The 18423-nt window shown below is 39.4% G+C and overlaps 1 protein-coding gene across 10 annotated transcripts in view; it reads right to left on the bottom strand.

The window, feature by feature from the left end:
* The window catches only part of TGFBR3 (transforming growth factor beta receptor 3), a 222653-nt gene that overhangs the window by 92068 nt on the left and 112162 nt on the right, over positions 1 to 18423 (bottom strand). For all 10 annotated transcript variants that reach the window (XM_055084470.1, XM_055084464.1, XM_055084467.1 and 7 more), the window contains one exon: positions 82 to 219. In XM_055084470.1, coding sequence (XP_054940445.1) covers positions 82 to 219 — 138 coding nt within the window. The remainder of the gene's footprint in view (positions 1 to 81; positions 220 to 18423) is intronic.

Genomic DNA, 18423 nt, shown 5'->3' with positions numbered 1-18423 from the left:
GCTTTTTAAAAGCCTTGCAAAATTTTAAGGTCATTATATCCTTATGCTAAGGATCACTTTGGGAGGGTTTCAAACACTTACCAAGAAAAGTCTGGAGACGCCAATTGCAAGTCTCTCTGTCTTCAGATGCCAAACCAGGGGCTGTGGGGAGTTGAGCAGGAACACGACAGGCTTGTGGTGAATGTAGACTGAGGAGATGGGATTCAGGTGCAGAGTGACCTAGGAAGAAACAAAGAGAAGTCTTCGCACTGGCTTTCCATTAAAATCACTTAGCACAGAATCTGGAATTCTTTTTCCCAGCTCACCATTAACAGAAACAAGCTATAAGCTAGTTCAGATTCTGTGGATTAGATATATTAGGTTGAACTAGATGATACTGCCAATATTTGACCATTTTTTAACTACAAAAAATAGCTATATCGTGTGGTTCAACCCACACTAATCTCAACCAAACCATGAATCAGCTCCTAGTAATGGCAGAATACAAATAAACAGAACACTTTTTTTTTTCAAAGTTGACAAAGGCAAAATAAAGGTTACCTTCCCTCAGGACTACCTTATCCTTCAAGTCAAATGACCAAGTTCAAAATTGGAGTACGGAATCAATCACCTGGGGGCATGTCATCTCTCTGGATCACCAAAGAAATGACTTTGTTCTCTTCCAGGTAAACTCCAACCTCTCTCTATAAAGTTAAGTGAGTTCTGCCAAAGAAAAGTGCCGAAAGCTAAGGGAAAGCAGCTGCCAAGGGGAGCTGCCAGTGCTTTCATCATCCCAGCTATTAGCTCGAAGGGATTTTCCAAAGAAATGAAGCATAGAGAACACACAGAATAAAAACTGATTGTACACAGTCCCAATCCAAAAAAAGAAAAAACAGGGAAGAAAACCATGAGTCTGGATAGGAAAACTGTGGCCAGTTTTGATAGCAGATCAAGGACTACTGTAGGTTACACTGTCATCATCAGCATCATACAAAAGCACCTGTGAGGATATCTGGAAACAGTGGGTTCAGCAACATCCTCCCAGAGCACATCACCCAAGGTCAGTCAACACAAACATAGAAAAGCAATAGGATGAATAAAGAAATACTGAACAGATGCTTTCATATAAGCATGTCTCACACTGGCTTTCTATACAGAGGGGTGAGGCAAGACCCAAGAATCACGTATTTAAACAAACTGAACTCACCAAAGAGCACCACAGAGTGATAAGAGAGGGAAAGAACAAAAAAGGACTTTAGCTAAAAAGACACAGACTGAGTGATACACTGGGAATAATCGTACATCTCAGCCATAATCCTTATGAGGATTAAATGGTCTAGATCTATGATCTGAATCTATACAATCATCAGGGGTAGAGCACTCAAAGCTGGATTGCTTTACTTGATATCTTCCCAGTGGCTGCTGACTCACTCTGATCTCAATGTATCTCTGCCTTTCATTGTAGAGACTGCTTATGACACCAGTGTCACTTACTACAGTGTACTCTCAAGTCACTGATAAGGCACTAAACTTAACTTTCTATATCCATGCCTTAGCGCACAGTAGGCACTCAGTAAATGCCAACTGGATGTTTGTCTCTACTTTTCAAGGCCACAAAAGTACTTTCTTCTATGAATAATTAGCACTACGGCATATAATACCATCTCATTCATTTGCTACTGAGTGTATGTGTCTTAATTTTCAAAATAGACTGCAAATACTCAGTAGGCAAAGATATGTCTTACGTTTAATATCTGCTTGATATAGATAGATAATTTTTTAATGATGGATTTATCACAACAAATTCATAAATTTGTTACCTAAAAAGTTTTTTTTAAACCTGATTAATAGGCTCAAAGGAATTTAGTTAGCTAATTTACCAAAAAGTGAAAAAACACAAGAGCAAGACTCCAACTGTCGTGAGCTAGGAGTCATTTTAATATTGGCATAAGCATAGGATCATTTTAATACTGGCATAAGCATAGTACTAAAAGCAGAGTACTAATGAACAATGATGTCAAGTACAGCTACAGCAAATTAACATGTTCTTTAATTGTACAGAATCTACCTCACAGCATTTTGGAGATGCCGTCCACATCTAGAAATAATCAGACTGATCGCCACTATAAACAGGAGAGGCTGTAGAAACAGAGCAGGGGGAGAGATTCATACTGCAGCATTAACTAAACAGAGAGAGGCACACTACAGAAAGCACACACTATGGAGAGTGAAGAAAGGAGAGATGAAATCATTACTTGTCCAAGAATACTTGAAAATTGCAAAGAAACACTCTGTCACTTATAGCATGTGAAAAGTTTCCAGATTTATTCATTCCAAAACTGTTTACTGAGCACAAAGAATAGCAATGTATACCCACAGAGGGCACATCAACTCTTTTTTGGATGATTTTCTTTGCAGCCCTCAGGCATATGATTCTTCTTGGAGCTCACAGATAAAGTAGTAATAAATATATATCTCAAATGAACAAGAATTTTTTTTAAAAAACCTTAGGAAATGAAAAGAAAAATATGTATGAGACACATATTGGTGCTCAAGTCCAAAATTTTCCAGATGGTCAAAAGTGTTGAGGCCTGGCTCATACCATCAAGGAAAGATTTCTAGGAGCCATGGCTCTCTGAGCTTTCCTGGAATCAGTTCCCTCTTCAATATGTGGCAGTGTCTGGCCAAGATGAATCCCCGACTCTGGCACATGGGGCCCAGGCAAAGCCCCAAAAACCATTTGGCAAAGAAGAATTGACACGACGATTGGGAAATTAAAAGAAAAATACTCAATACTTTTTAAAAAAGATCATTTGGCAGGAACAGAGAGTCCTCCAAGCACCTGCTCACCTAATCCCTCAGCAACCTTCCTCCACTTGAATAAATCTTGCTGAAGGGAAACTAGAGGACAACCAAAAACAACCAACAAAAGAACAAAGGTAGAAAAGCTCCCGGAAATGTGGGAAGAACATACCCATAATAGCTCTTAAAGAATTCCTGGCTAAGGTGCTTAATTTCTCTCAGACTGAAAAAAAGAAGGGGGGCGGGGGGAAGAAGAGAAGAAGAAGAAAAAAAAAGAAGGAAAAAATGAAGAAAATCCTCTTTAGAACCAATTACAGATCAGGATAGACTATAGTTACAAAGGTAAGAGCGTTCTGCTGAAATTTTTTTCCCCTGGGTAAACTGTCCAGTGATCATGGTCTGAAGACCAGATGTGAGACAGACTGTAGCAAAGAAATAGCCAGTGGAGAAGTGATACAAATAGTATTCAGTAATTTCCAAATTGGAAATCCAAACAATAGTTTAAAGAGTTGACTCTCAACCCTATGTCAAATTTACACATAAAAATAAGTGTCATCACTTAGTCCATGGGCAAAACTGAACCCACGTAGCTGTGAAGCTAATGGAGTGAAAGGGATTACATCTCAAATGAGGGAACAGTGACTAGTCTCTAAATTAGTGGCTTCTTTCTTAACCTTTGGGAGTCACAGAGCACTTGAGAACTTAAGGCAAGTTATGAACGCCACACCCCAAACACACCAAAAAAACCCATATGCACATAAAACTTTCTGACCATGTCAGGGAAATACATCCATTGCAGGACCCATAAACCCCAGGTTAAGTAACCATTAACCCAGGTTAAAGAATCCATTATAGAAGAGTAGGAAAATTCTAATGACAGAATCAGAAACAAAATTACTCCCTGTAATTAAACTAGAAATTACACCTCTAGTGTTAAGATATCATCCCCTCAGGGAAAGAAAATAATAGATGACAACTCAGAACTGAAATATTTTCACACGCAGTTTCTGGGGTTTCAGTGACTTCTTGAAACCATACTTTGACCATATAGTGGTCCATAAAGTCCTGTCCAAGAGTTCCAGCTTCAATCACGTTTGTCTCAAACAGTGCTGAATTGTTCAGTCTTCCTAATGTCATGAGAAAATACAAGTAAATGTGATCTGTCACATCCCAGATGTAGACACTGTTCCTCATGCACTGCTGACCCCTCCCCCAAATAAAGAAAAGCTAATTGGTCTAATCTGTTCCATGACATCTATTTATATAAGGTCTTCTGAGGCTATCTGTGCACTTCAATAAACTACTAGATGCAATTAATGTAGTTCTCCTATTTTATAAAGAAATCAAAGTAAATCATTTTTGAGTACTCTTCTGGGGAATCTGAACACAGTTGTAATGAAAGTCAAGGCCAACTCTCAGGTGCATAAAGCCTCTGAGTGGAAAGACAACCTTCCTATCTCCCATTTAGGGAGCATGTCCCTGCCCACATTATCACCAGAAAACAACAGGAAGAGTTTTCTCTGGACCCTTGTTTGGGGGAAGACTCTCAGCTCTCCAAAGATTATCTTTTTTTTTTTTTTTTTTTTTCAAAGATTATCTTTGATACGCAAAAACTATACATTGTAGCAAACTCGGTAAATCACTTTATCTAAATGAATTATGTACTTTCTCATAGAAAAGAAAAGAAAAAAACCCACCCTACTCTCTTGATGGAAAGATGCCATATGAAAATTGTTTTGAATTTCCCAGGATTCATGGTAGAGATGCAAGATATTTCTACCACAGTGACTTCAAAATTTTCTTATTAGTTAGATTCCCTACTCCTGGGGTTTGTTAAAACATGCAAAAGAAAAGCGAGTGAACCAACTGATACGAGAGTCTAACAGTTGTCTAATTTTGCTAACGTGTCAGTGAAGTTCCAGCTCAACATTTCTGATTCTTGTAAGAGCCCCTATGGACCCCATGAAACGGTGAAGTCATCCAAAACACTACCAGAGGGACTCCTATTCTCTAAAGCCAGACCAAATACTGCTCTGAAATGGATGATCCAATAATCAGTTTACATGAAGACAGATAAGAGAAGCACTCCAGCACTGTGTCTATAAACAAGACCCATAAACTCCCACCCTGGTGTGTGTATAGTCATATCTATGCCCTCTTCAGAGGTAAGCAGACATCCATTTAGCAATAGTGTTCGCAGTAACTGAAAACATCCTAAATCTGTGTCCCATAGCACTCATAATTTACACAGCCGAACAGTGAGACATGAACTTACTTCAGGACACTAGGGTAACCACAGCAGAACTCAAATTTCACTTACATTTGGGCAAAAGGACTTTCAGGAACTCAAATCTGGCCCAGATGCATCTGAAATACACAACCAATTGCTGGGAGTGGGGAACAGTAGTTAGTTAGTTGCTTTGCAGTGTTTTAAAGTGTATTCCAGTCTGAGGAACCCCTACAGCTGACGTTTTATTTACCACTGCTTGTCTTTTGCCATCTGGGAATTGGTATAAAAAGATTCCCTTAAAATATTCTTAGAGGGGTGGATTCGGAACTTTAAAAAATTTCCTTATGATTTTATTTTTACATTTCTCTGAATTTCTAGAACATCAGTTAGCATCAAATTCAAGGAATCTCAACCCCCCCTAAGTGTCTCTACGCTACCCGGGAAGTCAGCTGACCATTCACCCTGGTCTCAGCAGCATTAAGGTCAAAGACTTCACTGCTATGACAAATGATATCAAGTTCCTGCCCAATGGTTTTTTCTTGAAACACAAAGCCAGTCAATTCCAAAACTAATTCCTCCTCCCCTCCACAAGGACAGGATTCAGGATTCCCTGGGAACCTCTGAAAATAATCTAATAAAACCATAAAATAGGGGGGGAAAGCCCTAAAATGAAAGACTGAAATATAATGCAGAAATAAGTCTGCCCTCTCTGCTCTATATTTTGAATGCCCTGGAAAAATACTCGGAACTAAATTTGGGTTGGGGGTTGAGGGACAAGAGCTCATATAAACAGAAGAGTATTTCTGAAACTACAGGTCATGGCCCTCTAAAGGAGTCCTGGGAGAGTTGCTAGGGGATTCCAGGGACCCTGGCCCTGCCTTCCCAGAGTAGCCCACCGATCAGTCACTATGGGGAAGGGCGGCTGAGAAAGGGGAGACCCCAGGTGTGGGCATGTTCTGAGGTACAGATGCTGCTAATGGCAAGTCTGGGAACACTGACAAGCACTTTCCCATTGTCCTGGAGCATTAAGCATCTGCCATCTGAAAACGGGACTGTCTGTGTCAGTAACACACCACGGCCCTTCAGGACTGTAGCCTGCAGCACCCTCCCAACCAGCCGCTGGACTGACATGTGTGTCCAGCTCAAAATGCAGCCTCCAGGGAAATCTTCCCTGTCTTGCAGGCAGACTTGGGTCCAGCGCTGTTCCCACAGACCACACTCCTGTTTCTGCCTTCACATGGCACGGCAACGATCTGGTCAGATGTTTGCCATCGACTCCCCGCCTTACATTGTGAAATCCTCAGGGCATTCTTCAAGGGCAGAAACTAAGTCACACTCATTTCTGCATCCTTGGGCCTAGCACAGGGCTAGACATCTAGTAAGCAGGCAACAAGTTTTCTGAAAGATGAATAAAAGGAAGCACCAATAACAGTTATTCATGAAATGTGACTCAAGTAATGGTTACAGAGTCATATGGTTGCACTTTCCTGGCCATAAAGTGATGGGGGGATGCATCTAGTAAAGAGAACATTAACTTCACTATCAAGTTCTACTTGAACTTTAAAACACAGTTAAGAAAAGCAAACAGATTCCAATTCGTGCTTCCAAAACAAATGGTAGGGGCTGCCTGGAACGTGTGTCAGACAGAATTCTGAGGCCACACCCAGGCTTTGTGAGAATAACCGCCCTGATTATCATCCTCTGTTGTGTGTATAGGCCAGGGCAGAGCACCACCTATGCCATTTAGGGGAATCACACTAGGCAAACTAAGAAAACAGAATGTTTTTAATTATTATCTTTTACAGTTATGCAAATACAAACATGTGAAACGTGAAGAAAACTTTGGAGCGTGTTTACCTTCTCAGGGGAAGATGACAAAGATAAAATTTTGACCGAATATTCTACTATCTTTTACAGGCATAGAATTTTAAATGATTTTCATTCAAGCAATGAAGTGTGTTAGAAACTGAACTTCTAGACAAATTGAAGGAACTCAATATTGGCAAATTGACCAATGTGAAAAAAAAAAGTTTGCTTTTATTTTTTCATATTCCTTTGTCACACTTAATAAACAGATCGATTCCAAACACTTTATTATTGTTTTGAACTCTAACAGATAATCAAAGCTCCATATAATATGTACCATGTCAATTTATTTCCTCTCAATGTCTACTTTTTACAATGGGCTTGAAATTGTTTTTGCTACCTGTTTAGTGAGCCAGTCCTTTGACACGTATATGTCTATAATAATAGGATGTCAGGATGGCCTGCTTGTCAGTACTACGGTAAACAGAACTGTGTAATAAAGAGAATCATGGGGTGACCAGTAGAAGCTAATTTAAAAGGTAGGCATAGCAAGAACCCAATTCCCACATGATCTGAGTACTGGATTAATCATTTCCATCTGCCAGTTGTAGTTACAGATCTCAATAAAGATTGCTGCCTATGCACCATCTTAAAGTTAGCAAATGCACCAGTGTTCAGGTAGTGATTAAATTTAATTTGATGCTCTAAGCGTCAAAAGTTGGCATTTGGATTCCCCTTGGCTAGTACATTAACCTGAAGCTGGTAAGGAATTCTGAATGGGCACACGGTGTTAGCTTTCTAGAACAAAAGAGAAATCTAGAGAGAAGTAATTACTGAGATATGGATGTTCAAAAACACTACACTTGGAATTGTTGTTGTTAGTAGGAATAGAGGTGCCAACAGTAGTGACAGCCATCATCTCCCAAAGAAAGACAATAAGCAGACCCATGGGTCCATCTACTGGATTAAGACTTGCTACTCTCATCAAGAGACACTTTGCATAATTATCTAGTTATTCCCATTTTAAAGAGGAAGAAATTGGTGCTTAGAGATAAATAATTTATCCAAAGGTATATGGCTAGAAAATGGCAATGCTAAAAATAGAATGGACGTCTCTCATTCATAAGAATATTCATATTCTATTCATAAGAACAGAATGAATGTCTGACTCTTCCTTTCTCCCTACCTTCCCACCCCACTCTTAATCTTGGGTGTTGGCCACAGGGCATAGGGGTTGATGGGGAGCTGCTCTACAGAAGTAAGAGGCAGGAACTATTTTGCTTCTGGAAAAGAGGGAAAGACAAAGAAGAAAGGAAGGGGACTGAGTTGTAAGCAAGATGACAGGAGGCCAGCACAAGCCGAGAGGTCAGTGAAACTCCACAGGGATGGGTCAACAAGTATTTTTATGAATAGTGATGTCTACAGGGCAGCTAAAGTTGTCTGAATTGCTTTGATGTGAGTTCCCCTCTATCTCCTCTACAAAAACTCTAATAATGCTTACAGTTCTCATGAACGAAGGCACTATGGAACTCAAGGTAGTGTTGGTTGCATTTCAAATCCAAGTGAATCAAGTGTATCTCAGCCATGTAACATCTAGAGTTATAAACCCAGGAAGTGGAGAGGGCCACAAGAATGCTAAGGCTCTGGCAATCTGCAGAAATGTACCCTCCTCTGGATTTCTTCATGCCATGGAATTAGCAGAGGTGTGAGCCAATCATTCCTTGAGCTCCAGGGCCTCCCAGTTGATATGTGGATTAGACCAAATCACTCTCTAAGGAAACTAAGTTCTGATCACAGTAGAACTGGCAATAATGTGAAGTCTGGTTTCCTTTGAAAGCTCTAACAAAAACAACTCCTGAAATTCACAGTACCAGTCCCCTAAGAGTATTCTGGTCTCATCCAGCCAGGTTATAATTTTACGTGGAAATGTTTTTAGAGGAACTATAGTTTCATCATTACATGGCCTATCTGGAGAAAGGGAGAACAAATAACCCCAAGGTCAAAGGTGGGAGAACATGTTATCTGTCTGTGTTTTGGGGAACATTTTTCCTGAAAAAGCATTCTTTTCTTTTCTTTTTTTTTTTTCTGTGGTACGTGGGCCTCTCACTGCTGTGGCCTGTCCTGTTGCAGAGCACAGGCTCCGGACACACAGGCTCAGCGGCCATGGCTCACGGGCCCAGCCGCTCTGCGGCATGTGGGATCTTCCCGGACCGGGGCACGAACCTGTGTCCCCTGCATCGGCAGGCGGATTCTCAACCACTGCGCCACCAGGGAAGCCCAGCATTATTTTCTTTGATCAAATGTTCTATTATCTCTTAGAGGCATAGAATTTTAAATGCTTTTAATTCAGGCAATGAACTGTGTCAGAGCAGCCTAATGCACAATAGAGCAAATGCAGTTTGCAGCATTTACATTAGAGTTCAGTACTGTTGCCTGTTTTCCTCCTCAGAATCAGTTCTCCCTAAGCCCTGCAATGAGTTTTCAGGGTAAGAGCTATGATCACAGAAAGCGGAGGGAAAGTTGCCAAAATATGCACACAGAACTTGGCATGCTGTAGTTGATAAGTGTCTAAGATGGGATCATATCTTCCTAAAGCCAGTATTGAAGGGTTTAAATTTCCCATTTTCTTCAGGCAGCATTAAAAGTAGTTCGATACATTTGTTCTAACTGGAAAGGGACAAAGCTACAGTAAAGAGGTGGACACCTGGTAACAAATTCATTATAGTTACATTATACCCTTAAAAACCTTTCAGCACTTAATTAATAACCTGAAGGAAAAAGGAAAATAAAAAGTAAAAAAAAAGAAAGAAGCAAAAGACTAAGTTGTAAGAAGTCTGAACAACATTCCTTATTTAGATCAAGAATGAAACCTCTTGACATTTATTGACAAGTAAATCAGAATTGAGTGTCATAGCAGGGACGAGGAATAGATTTCACCTCAGAATGAAACAAGTGCAAATTCTAACACAAACCAGGACTTCCCTGGTGGTACAGCAGTTAAGAATCCACCTGCCAATTCAGGGGACACGTGTTCGAGCCCTGGTCCGGGAAGATCCCACATACCGTGGAGCAACTAAGTCCATGCACCACAACTCCTGAGCCTGTGCTCTAGAGCCCACAAGCCACAACCACTGAGCCTGCGAGCCACAACTACTGAAGCCCAAGTGCCTAGAGCCCGTGCTCTGCAACAAGAAAAGCCACCGCAATGAGAAGCTTGCACACCACAACGAAGAGTAGCCCCCGCTCGCCCCAACTAGAGAAAGCCCACGCGCAGCAATGAAGACCCAATGCAAGCAATCAATCAATCAATAAATAAAATTCAAACACAAACCATTTGATTTTCAAGTCATATAACTTATACACAATCATTCGTTTCCCAATAATGAAGATACTGTAATTCTGTCAACACCATACACATAGTCAGCAAATTTAAACCCTGGTGAATCAAGTCATAATACTGGGAATTAGTGAATGTGCAGAGCAACAGAAAGGGGAACAATATCAGTTCATTTCTAAGTGAATAATTAAACTGCTTTCCCTATTTGACATTAGGAAATATGAGGTTCTGCCTTAATATTCATAAATATTAATTGTCTTAACTTTTTATACAGTCTCATTTTTTTATACATAAAATGACTTATAAAAAAGCTTATAATCTCTGAATTTTACTCAGTATGTTAAACATGGAAGGCACAGCTGGAGCGCTTGTATTTAAACAGAGTTTGAAAGTACTACAAAGGTTTAGTTTCCCATGCAAATAGAGAAAAGTACAAGCTACTCTTCCATAATACATCTCTAAAGAAATGTTCTAATCCTGACCAAAGTCTGGAAGGTCCTAAAAGATATCAAAATCAGATAGCTTAAGCTCTATTTCATAATTCAGGGAAGACCCAAATGCCTATTAATTCAACAGCCACTAGTCTTCTACTTCTCAATTGCAGCAAAACTACTATAGTCTACCATTCTGTCTTTGACTCGTCCTTTGAAAATACCATTAATAAGCAGTAAATTGAGCCAAAATGGGGAAAGCAGAAGGGGTGGGGGTGTTGCATTACAAAACATTCAGGCTTAGATTATAAATTTAAATATTCCAAAATTACCAGGATCTCATAGATAATAATGAAGATTCTCTGCCATTCATGATATTTGGCCAGAAATAAGAAATCTGACTCACAATGACAAATCTCTCTATAAAAATATGATCTGAAATAAGCAAAATGTGGTATATCCATACAACGGAATATTATTCGACAATAAAAAGAGTACAGCACTGACACATACTACAACATAGTTGAACCTTGAAAACGTTATGTGAAGTGAAAAAAGCCAGACACAAAATGCCACATGTTGTATGATTACATGTGTATGAAATGTCCAGAGCAGGCAAATCCACAGAGACAGAAAGTAGTTTCCAGGGCTGGGACTGACTGCTATTTGGTATGGAGTTTGTTTTTGGAGTGACGAAAATGTTCTGGAACAAAACAGTGGTGATGGTTGCACTACATTGTGAATCTACAAATGTCACTGAACTGTACGCTTTAAAATGGCTAAAATGGTAAATATTATGTTTTTTACCACACACCAAAAAAATGTGATTTGAACTTTCATACAGGATGAACCTGACCAAGTCTTGAGTTTCAAATCTTATCTAGAAAGAGCTTCATGTGACAGTACAAGGAACTCAGAGTATCTTAGAAGTCTGAAGGGTCACATCAATCCTCAGGCTTTCAGATCTAAGGTGATCAAAGCTAAGGCACACACTAAGCTAGCTTAGGACAGTAACTATGTTTCCTGTGCATGTTTTTCACTTATTCAAACAACATAAATTAAGTCCTATGATGCGCCAGGCACCATGCCAATTACTGGCAACAGAAACATGAGTAATATGTAGCCTATCTTTCCCCAGTGTGCTCACCACAGTCCAGAGGAAGACAGACACGTGAAGAGATGGTGAGAATACAACACCAAGACTGAGATATGTCCAGGGTATGTGGGGAGAGAAGATGTCAAGGATCGGGAGAGGCAATAGCAGCTTGGCTGGGCGGGGCTCCCAAGCAGGACAAATCAGACCTAAACTTCTCTGAAAGAAACAGGCAAAATCTGTCAACGTGATCAATTTTCTTGTTTCTTCCAATCCTTCCCAATTTTCTGAAGGACTTGGATTGGCTGGATGAGCACTTGCCAGAGATATTTTAGAAATAAAATTCACAAACAAGGAGTAAATAAAATAAATAAACTGAACTGGATGACCACAAAGACCGCTTCTGATCCTAGAATCTAGGGATTCCATGACTTCATTACTGAATACTCTTCTTAAGACTTTCAGAATCACTTCACCCACTTCCTATTTCATTTACTCTCTACAGAAGTTTGCTAAATTTGTTTTTTAAAGTCCATATATTTAGTAAGCAATACAGTAAAATACTTGAGAGTACTTCTCAACAGTAATTATTTCAAAAGAAAATGATACTAGGATAAAGCAAACCTATTAGGGAAGTGATGACAGTTCTTTAGTATCTCATAAAGAGTTCAGAATACTATCCTGGTAGGTTCAGGTCACATCTGTCCATGTCTTGGTATATTTGAGTCTGTGGGAGCTTGTTGTCTCTTGCTTTTAAGCCCAGATTCTAAAATTAGAACTAGCTTTGAACAAGCCATTATTCTTCATAAGATATTAAATTAAATCTCCTCTAACCTTAAAAGAGATTAAGAGCAATCACATAGGATAGTTGAGAAGGTTAAATAATTTACATTATGACAAATATAATTCTTTGTGAACTCTAACGTGTGAGGGAAATGTTATTATTCTCTGAAAGAAAGATGATGAAAAGTTAAATTTTTCAGACCCATTTTCGAGGGATAATATTCTAAAATAACTGTTTTTAAAATAGAGAAACCTGATAAAGTCACCATCAGATTCCACATTCTTAAGCAAACAAACTTTTCAACCAGAGTTAACAAGTAGCTAAACTCTACGATTTTTGTTTCTTTTTTCTATTAATTATCCACTTACTATGGAAGGTTCCCAGTCAGCCCTGAGAAATAAAGCATGATGTGCAAAGTAGGTTATCATCCCTTTTAGAACAGTGGATGACCAGATGTTTCATGGGGAGGGGGTGTCTGACATTAGCCTCAAGCTAAACTTAAGAATGCCTTTGCATCTAACAGACTACCTTTAAGGCTTAAAATGAGACCCATAAAGTGAAATATGACTAATCAGCAATGCATAATGATTGAGAGCATGGACACTTGCACCAAACTCCCTGTGTTCAATTCCAGGTCCATTAACTCCTTAGCTGTATGACCTTGGGCAAATTGCTTGACCTCTCTGTGCTGCTATTTCTTCACCTAAATAACAGAATAGTACCTACTTTTTAGAGTTATTACGAGGAATAAATAAGTTAATACTTGTAAAGCACTAGTAACATGCTTGCCCCATAGTTAAAAATCATGTATTAGTTACAGACAGGCCCTCAACATATCTCAGGAACTTGGCACAGTCATCACCTGAGGCATCATGGGAACTTCTTCCTATAAAGATGGATCTCCCAGGCCTTCTCAAACCCTTTCCTTCTTGTAAAGGAACCCACTCCTGCCAGTGCTGTTTACAAATTGGACATCCTGCTCTTCTGTGGTTTGGAAATCCTCAAGAGCAAACTATATGCAACTATACGTAAACTCATCAAATGAGACCTCTCAATTCTGTTTAGAAAGAGGTAGAGGTATGTACTAACATACTGAATTTAACTACAGTTTCATATTTTCACCTGGGATCAATTTTGTTCACCTCACAGAAAAATACCACACTCTTTAAGAAGGCTTCCTGTCATCAGTGCCCTAGAAGGCAGAAGGAAGCTCTTCCCAGTGGATGCTCCTGACCTATGTCCAGTTGACCTTCTTATAGCATCGAACATCTACTGCCTTGTATTAAGTTAACATGCAGATTATCTGAGGGGAGGGAGTGGGACTTGTCTTCTTATCATCTGAGAGTCTAGTCTAATACCTGGCACTTAGAAGGCACTACGTAATATTTAATGATGAATGAATGAACGAATGAATGAATCAATAAACACATTTTAGAGCATAATTTAATTTCTTCCAAGATCTACATTTTCTTCCAAGTTGGCCAGTGTCTCCTGTAATCCAATCCTTTGGGTCATTCTGCCTTCCTTCCTAAATTACAGACAGTTTGACCTACTGGTTAAGAGCTCTGACCTACTGATCAGAGCCAGTTGGACTCTCAGCTCTCCACTTACCAGCCTTAGGGCCTTGAGCATGTTAAGACTCTATGGGCATCAATTTCATCCATTGTAACATGGGGATAATTAATACCTGTGCTTATTCCATTAAATGTCAAAGGATTAAACATGCCATATGTGTAAAACACTTAGAACAGTGACTGGCACATACAGTAAGTGCTCTTTTTTTTTAAAATTTATTATTTATTTATTTATTTTTGGCTGTGTTGGGTCATTATTGCTGCGGGCTTTCTCTAGTTGCAGTGCACAGGCTTCTCATTGTGGTGGCTTCTCTTGCTGTGGAGCACGGGCTCTAGGCGCACGGGCTTCAGTAGTTGTGGCATGCGGGCTCTAGAGCACAGGCTCAGTAGTTGTGGCACAAGGGCTTAGCTGCTAAGTGGGATGTGGGATCTTCCTGGACCAGGGCTTGAACCCGTGTCCCCTGCATTGGCAGGCGGATTCTTTACCACTCCACTACCAGGGAAGTCCCAGTAAGTGCTCTTTAAGTGTTCACTATTATTACTTCTACCCTCTAAAACCATGTCAATTTTCCTTCATTCCCTTGGTTCCTATGGAAGGAAGATTTTGTCTTTATTGTTCTCCACTGAAGTTTAAAGTCAAAACATTTTTTCTCACTGTTCCCTAAACATCAAACTGCTGGCATCCTTAGACTCAGCCCGCCTCTCTTCCTAAACCAGCTTCTCCTGTCTGGACACACACAAGGCCCATTAAGCTTCTCCTTTGCCACCACTTTCTTCCCCACCTGGCAACTCTACAAACTTCATCAGTCATTCTCCCAAAGCTCTTACTCGTATCATTATCGTGACCAACAACATCTCGATGGCTCACTAAACTCTGGCTTCAGCCAAACTTGGAGCTACTTCAAAGTCCCCATATGATTTGGGAGAAGGATAGGGGAGCTATTTGTTTTGAAATACAACATGTACTGAATGAGATGTCCTGTTTCCACATATTTGTTTACGCTGACACAAATCAACCACTCTCAGGCTTGCTACGGAGCTTGGTGAAGACCTCCACCGGATACAATACCAAAAAGGTTGAGACAGCTGCAAAGGTTTCTGTTTCCCTGGAGATGGAGTTTCATGGAAGACTAAGAATCACCACAGCAACCAGACTACAAAAACAGTCCGTGGGCTTCAGCCCCATAACTCTGGTAAAGCAATTTGTACTCCGTGAAAGGCTGGGGCACAGAAGTTGAAAAATGATCAAAGTAAACACTGCTCTTCGAGCACCATTTTGTTGTGCTGATTTCAAGGCATTAAGTCACAGCATCAAAGTTCTGTTATGAAAGATGCACATCAAGTGCCAAGGTTTTGTTAGGCTGAACTAACTGCTCTGGTGCGAAGGTCTAGAGATAAATTCATAGCACATTTTCCAAAACAACCATTTCAAATTTGCTCTAAGAGCAGACCAGGGTAAAAATGTATGCCATTATATCAAGTTACCCTGCCCATGCTAGAACAGCTGTTGATCCCAACCCTGGATTTAAAAAAAAAAAGAGAGAGAGAGAGAGAAAGAGAGAAGGTGATTTTTCTGATAAAATCTTAAACAGACTTTATTCCATACTGACCTTACCTGGACTAATTCCTATAAATTTAAGGAAAAATTATCTAAACCTTATTTAACACTAAGGGAGAAAATGACCTGTTCTAGGGTCTCTGATCTACTACCATCAATCTATGCTATAATTTAAATAGCAAATAAGAAACTATATAAGAATAAGAATATAGTATATTATATCTGTACCACACAGAAGCAGCAACTACAGAGAATTTCTTCATGGATTTATAAAAGCCTTCAATTTTTATTAACATAAAGTTAATTATTAACTATGTTTATGATAGCTTTAATATACAGAACATTTTTATTTTAAGGAACTCAAAATGATACACCTGCGTAGCTTTACAGCATCCTCAAAAGTTAGGTAAGAAAAATATACCATTATTCCCATTAGTAATAATTTATGGAAGAAATTCTCAGAATCTGAATTATATTGGTAGTACACAATGCATTAATAAAAAAAAAATTATTGGTAGGGAGAAATCTGTAACTCGAATTACCCTGAATAGAACATTTAGAAATTTGATTAGAACAATGTGATGTGTACACACACATCACATTCTTCTTCTCTAGATGCATCCCACGTATAGTGCTGCTTCCTGAATCTATCGTGAAGAGAAGGTCCACTTGCACAAGTTCTGGGGTTTGAGCAAGATGCTCAGACGTAAATGTGTCCAGAGGAGCATAAAAGGGGGGTTTTGCTAGGCCCTGAGAGTGAACAGGGCAGAACAGGCAGAACTAAGGGGAGAGGGCAGGAAGGGGAGGGCAGGGAGAGCCTCGAGAGAAATGTCAAGACAGGGAAGGCAGCGTGGGTAGGTCTGGGGAACATTTAATTCAGATAGAGCTGAGGAAATATACAAAAGAATATAGAGAAATAATGTTGGAAAGGTAGACTGGGGCCAGATCTCAATGGGCCGTGAAACCCAAGCTTAACTAAGCAGTGAAGGCAATTGAAAGAATAGCATGTAATATTATTCACTGAGATGTGACCACGGCTTGCCTCCTGATAAATAATGGGTACGTCAACTTCTGGCATATCAAGTATGACTTAGTTAATCACAGTAGTACATTAATTTATTAAATCCCCTTCAATCACTTCACTTTTTTGCCCAACAGAATATATGTCAGTAATAGAAATTTTTTTTAATCCCATTTTGTACAGGATCCCATTCCAAGTCTTATACGGTATCATTATTAAGGAATCACCAAGGAGTATCTCGCAAGGGGAGAAAATTAAATCTTAATCCTCAGCCCCTAGTCTCCCAGACCTGAGGAGTTTGTACCCTGGCTTTGTCCCCAGCTCACAGGCCCTCAATAAACACTTGTTGAGTTTGGGATATATTTTAATCACAAAAAATGAATAAACCAGGCAACTACTATGAGTTACTAGCCTTAAGCATTTTTACAAGGAATAACTCACGGGCCTGGTAATTCAGTCCTGATTATAATATCCTATGCAAAAATCTTTAAATCCCACCCTTAGTTCTCTACTGTCTAAGAAATGAACCAACTCATTTTCTCCCTCTACTTTACTAACCCTAAAGTGAAAACAAGTCTCCATTCTCCACCCTAGGAATGTCTTCTTGAGATGACCTCCTAAATCCTGGCAAGACCTAACAATAAGTTTCCAATATTTCCAGTACACACCTGAAACAAATTTGGGTCCTAATCTCTCATACAGTATTCTTTTCACAAGAGAAAGCAAGTAAATGGTTGGTAAGCAATTTTGGAATGAAGATGAGATTGTCTGATTTACAGAAAACGATTTATTGTCTGCCCTTGGGGGGAAGTTAATTACCCTTGTCTGAGAAACAGAGAAAAGTAACTTTCATTATAAACCACAAACACTGGTGCTTCCCAAACTTATCTTCTTCCTAGTATAAGATTCTGGACATATCACTCATTTAAGGAAAAAGGTTCTGCCTAAGAACTTTTGGAATCCTACTTTGGGATTCAGTTTCCCCATAAATGAAGGGGCTAAACCAAAGCCTACCGTTCTTTGAGCAACTGGTGGAGTCAGTAACAGTCTTCAAGGCAGATCCCTAGGAATAGATGTAGCTGATGAAAAAGAATGGGCTGATGTGACTGAGTCATCAATTCACAAATGCCAGGTCACACTAAATGATTTGTGTACTCAATTAAAAGGAAAGATTGACAAAAGTTTAGCTGAACCTGCCAAAGTGAATGCAAGAGATTAAAATAGAAGATTTTTCTTCTTTTAAGAACTGAAAATATTCCAAAATGAATTTATCAAACTTTTCAGACCAATGTGAGCATTTTTAGAGAATTTCATTCTTCTCTTTTTTTTCACTTTAACTCTGGGTCAGTGTATGCCCTATAGTCTTTTATGCTTGGCAGAAGCAAAATAAATCATAAACTACTCAAGGCTAATCCTAAAGGTAGATCAAGATTTACAGGGTCTTTTAAAATAGGTAGCGTTGACAAGATTATAGTCCTAAAACAAGTTAATTTATTTGGTTTTGCTAATTTCTTTTAGATATACTTTTGAATAAGAGACCTACATGATTTATACTGAATTTCAGGAAGACTGGCAGATTTTTCTATTTTCTATCTTTCCAATAAATCAAAATATGACTGGCAGATTTTTCTATTTTCTATCTTTCCAATAAATCAAAATATGATTTAAAAATAAAGGAGTCAACGCAAACATTATTACACTGTCAGGTTCTAAAAACACTATTTTGGGGCTTCCCTGGTGGCGCAGTGGTTGCGCGTCCGCCTGCCGATGCAGGGGGGCCGGGTTCGCGCCCCGGTCTGGGAGGATCC

The sequence above is a fragment of the Physeter macrocephalus genome, chromosome 4 (assembly GCF_002837175.3).
Source record: "Physeter macrocephalus isolate SW-GA chromosome 4, ASM283717v5, whole genome shotgun sequence".
In the NCBI taxonomy this organism is placed as follows: domain Eukaryota; kingdom Metazoa; phylum Chordata; class Mammalia; order Artiodactyla; family Physeteridae; genus Physeter; species Physeter macrocephalus.
Note: the sequence above shows the minus strand (reverse complement) of the source record. Positions and strands in the feature narration are given on the sequence as shown.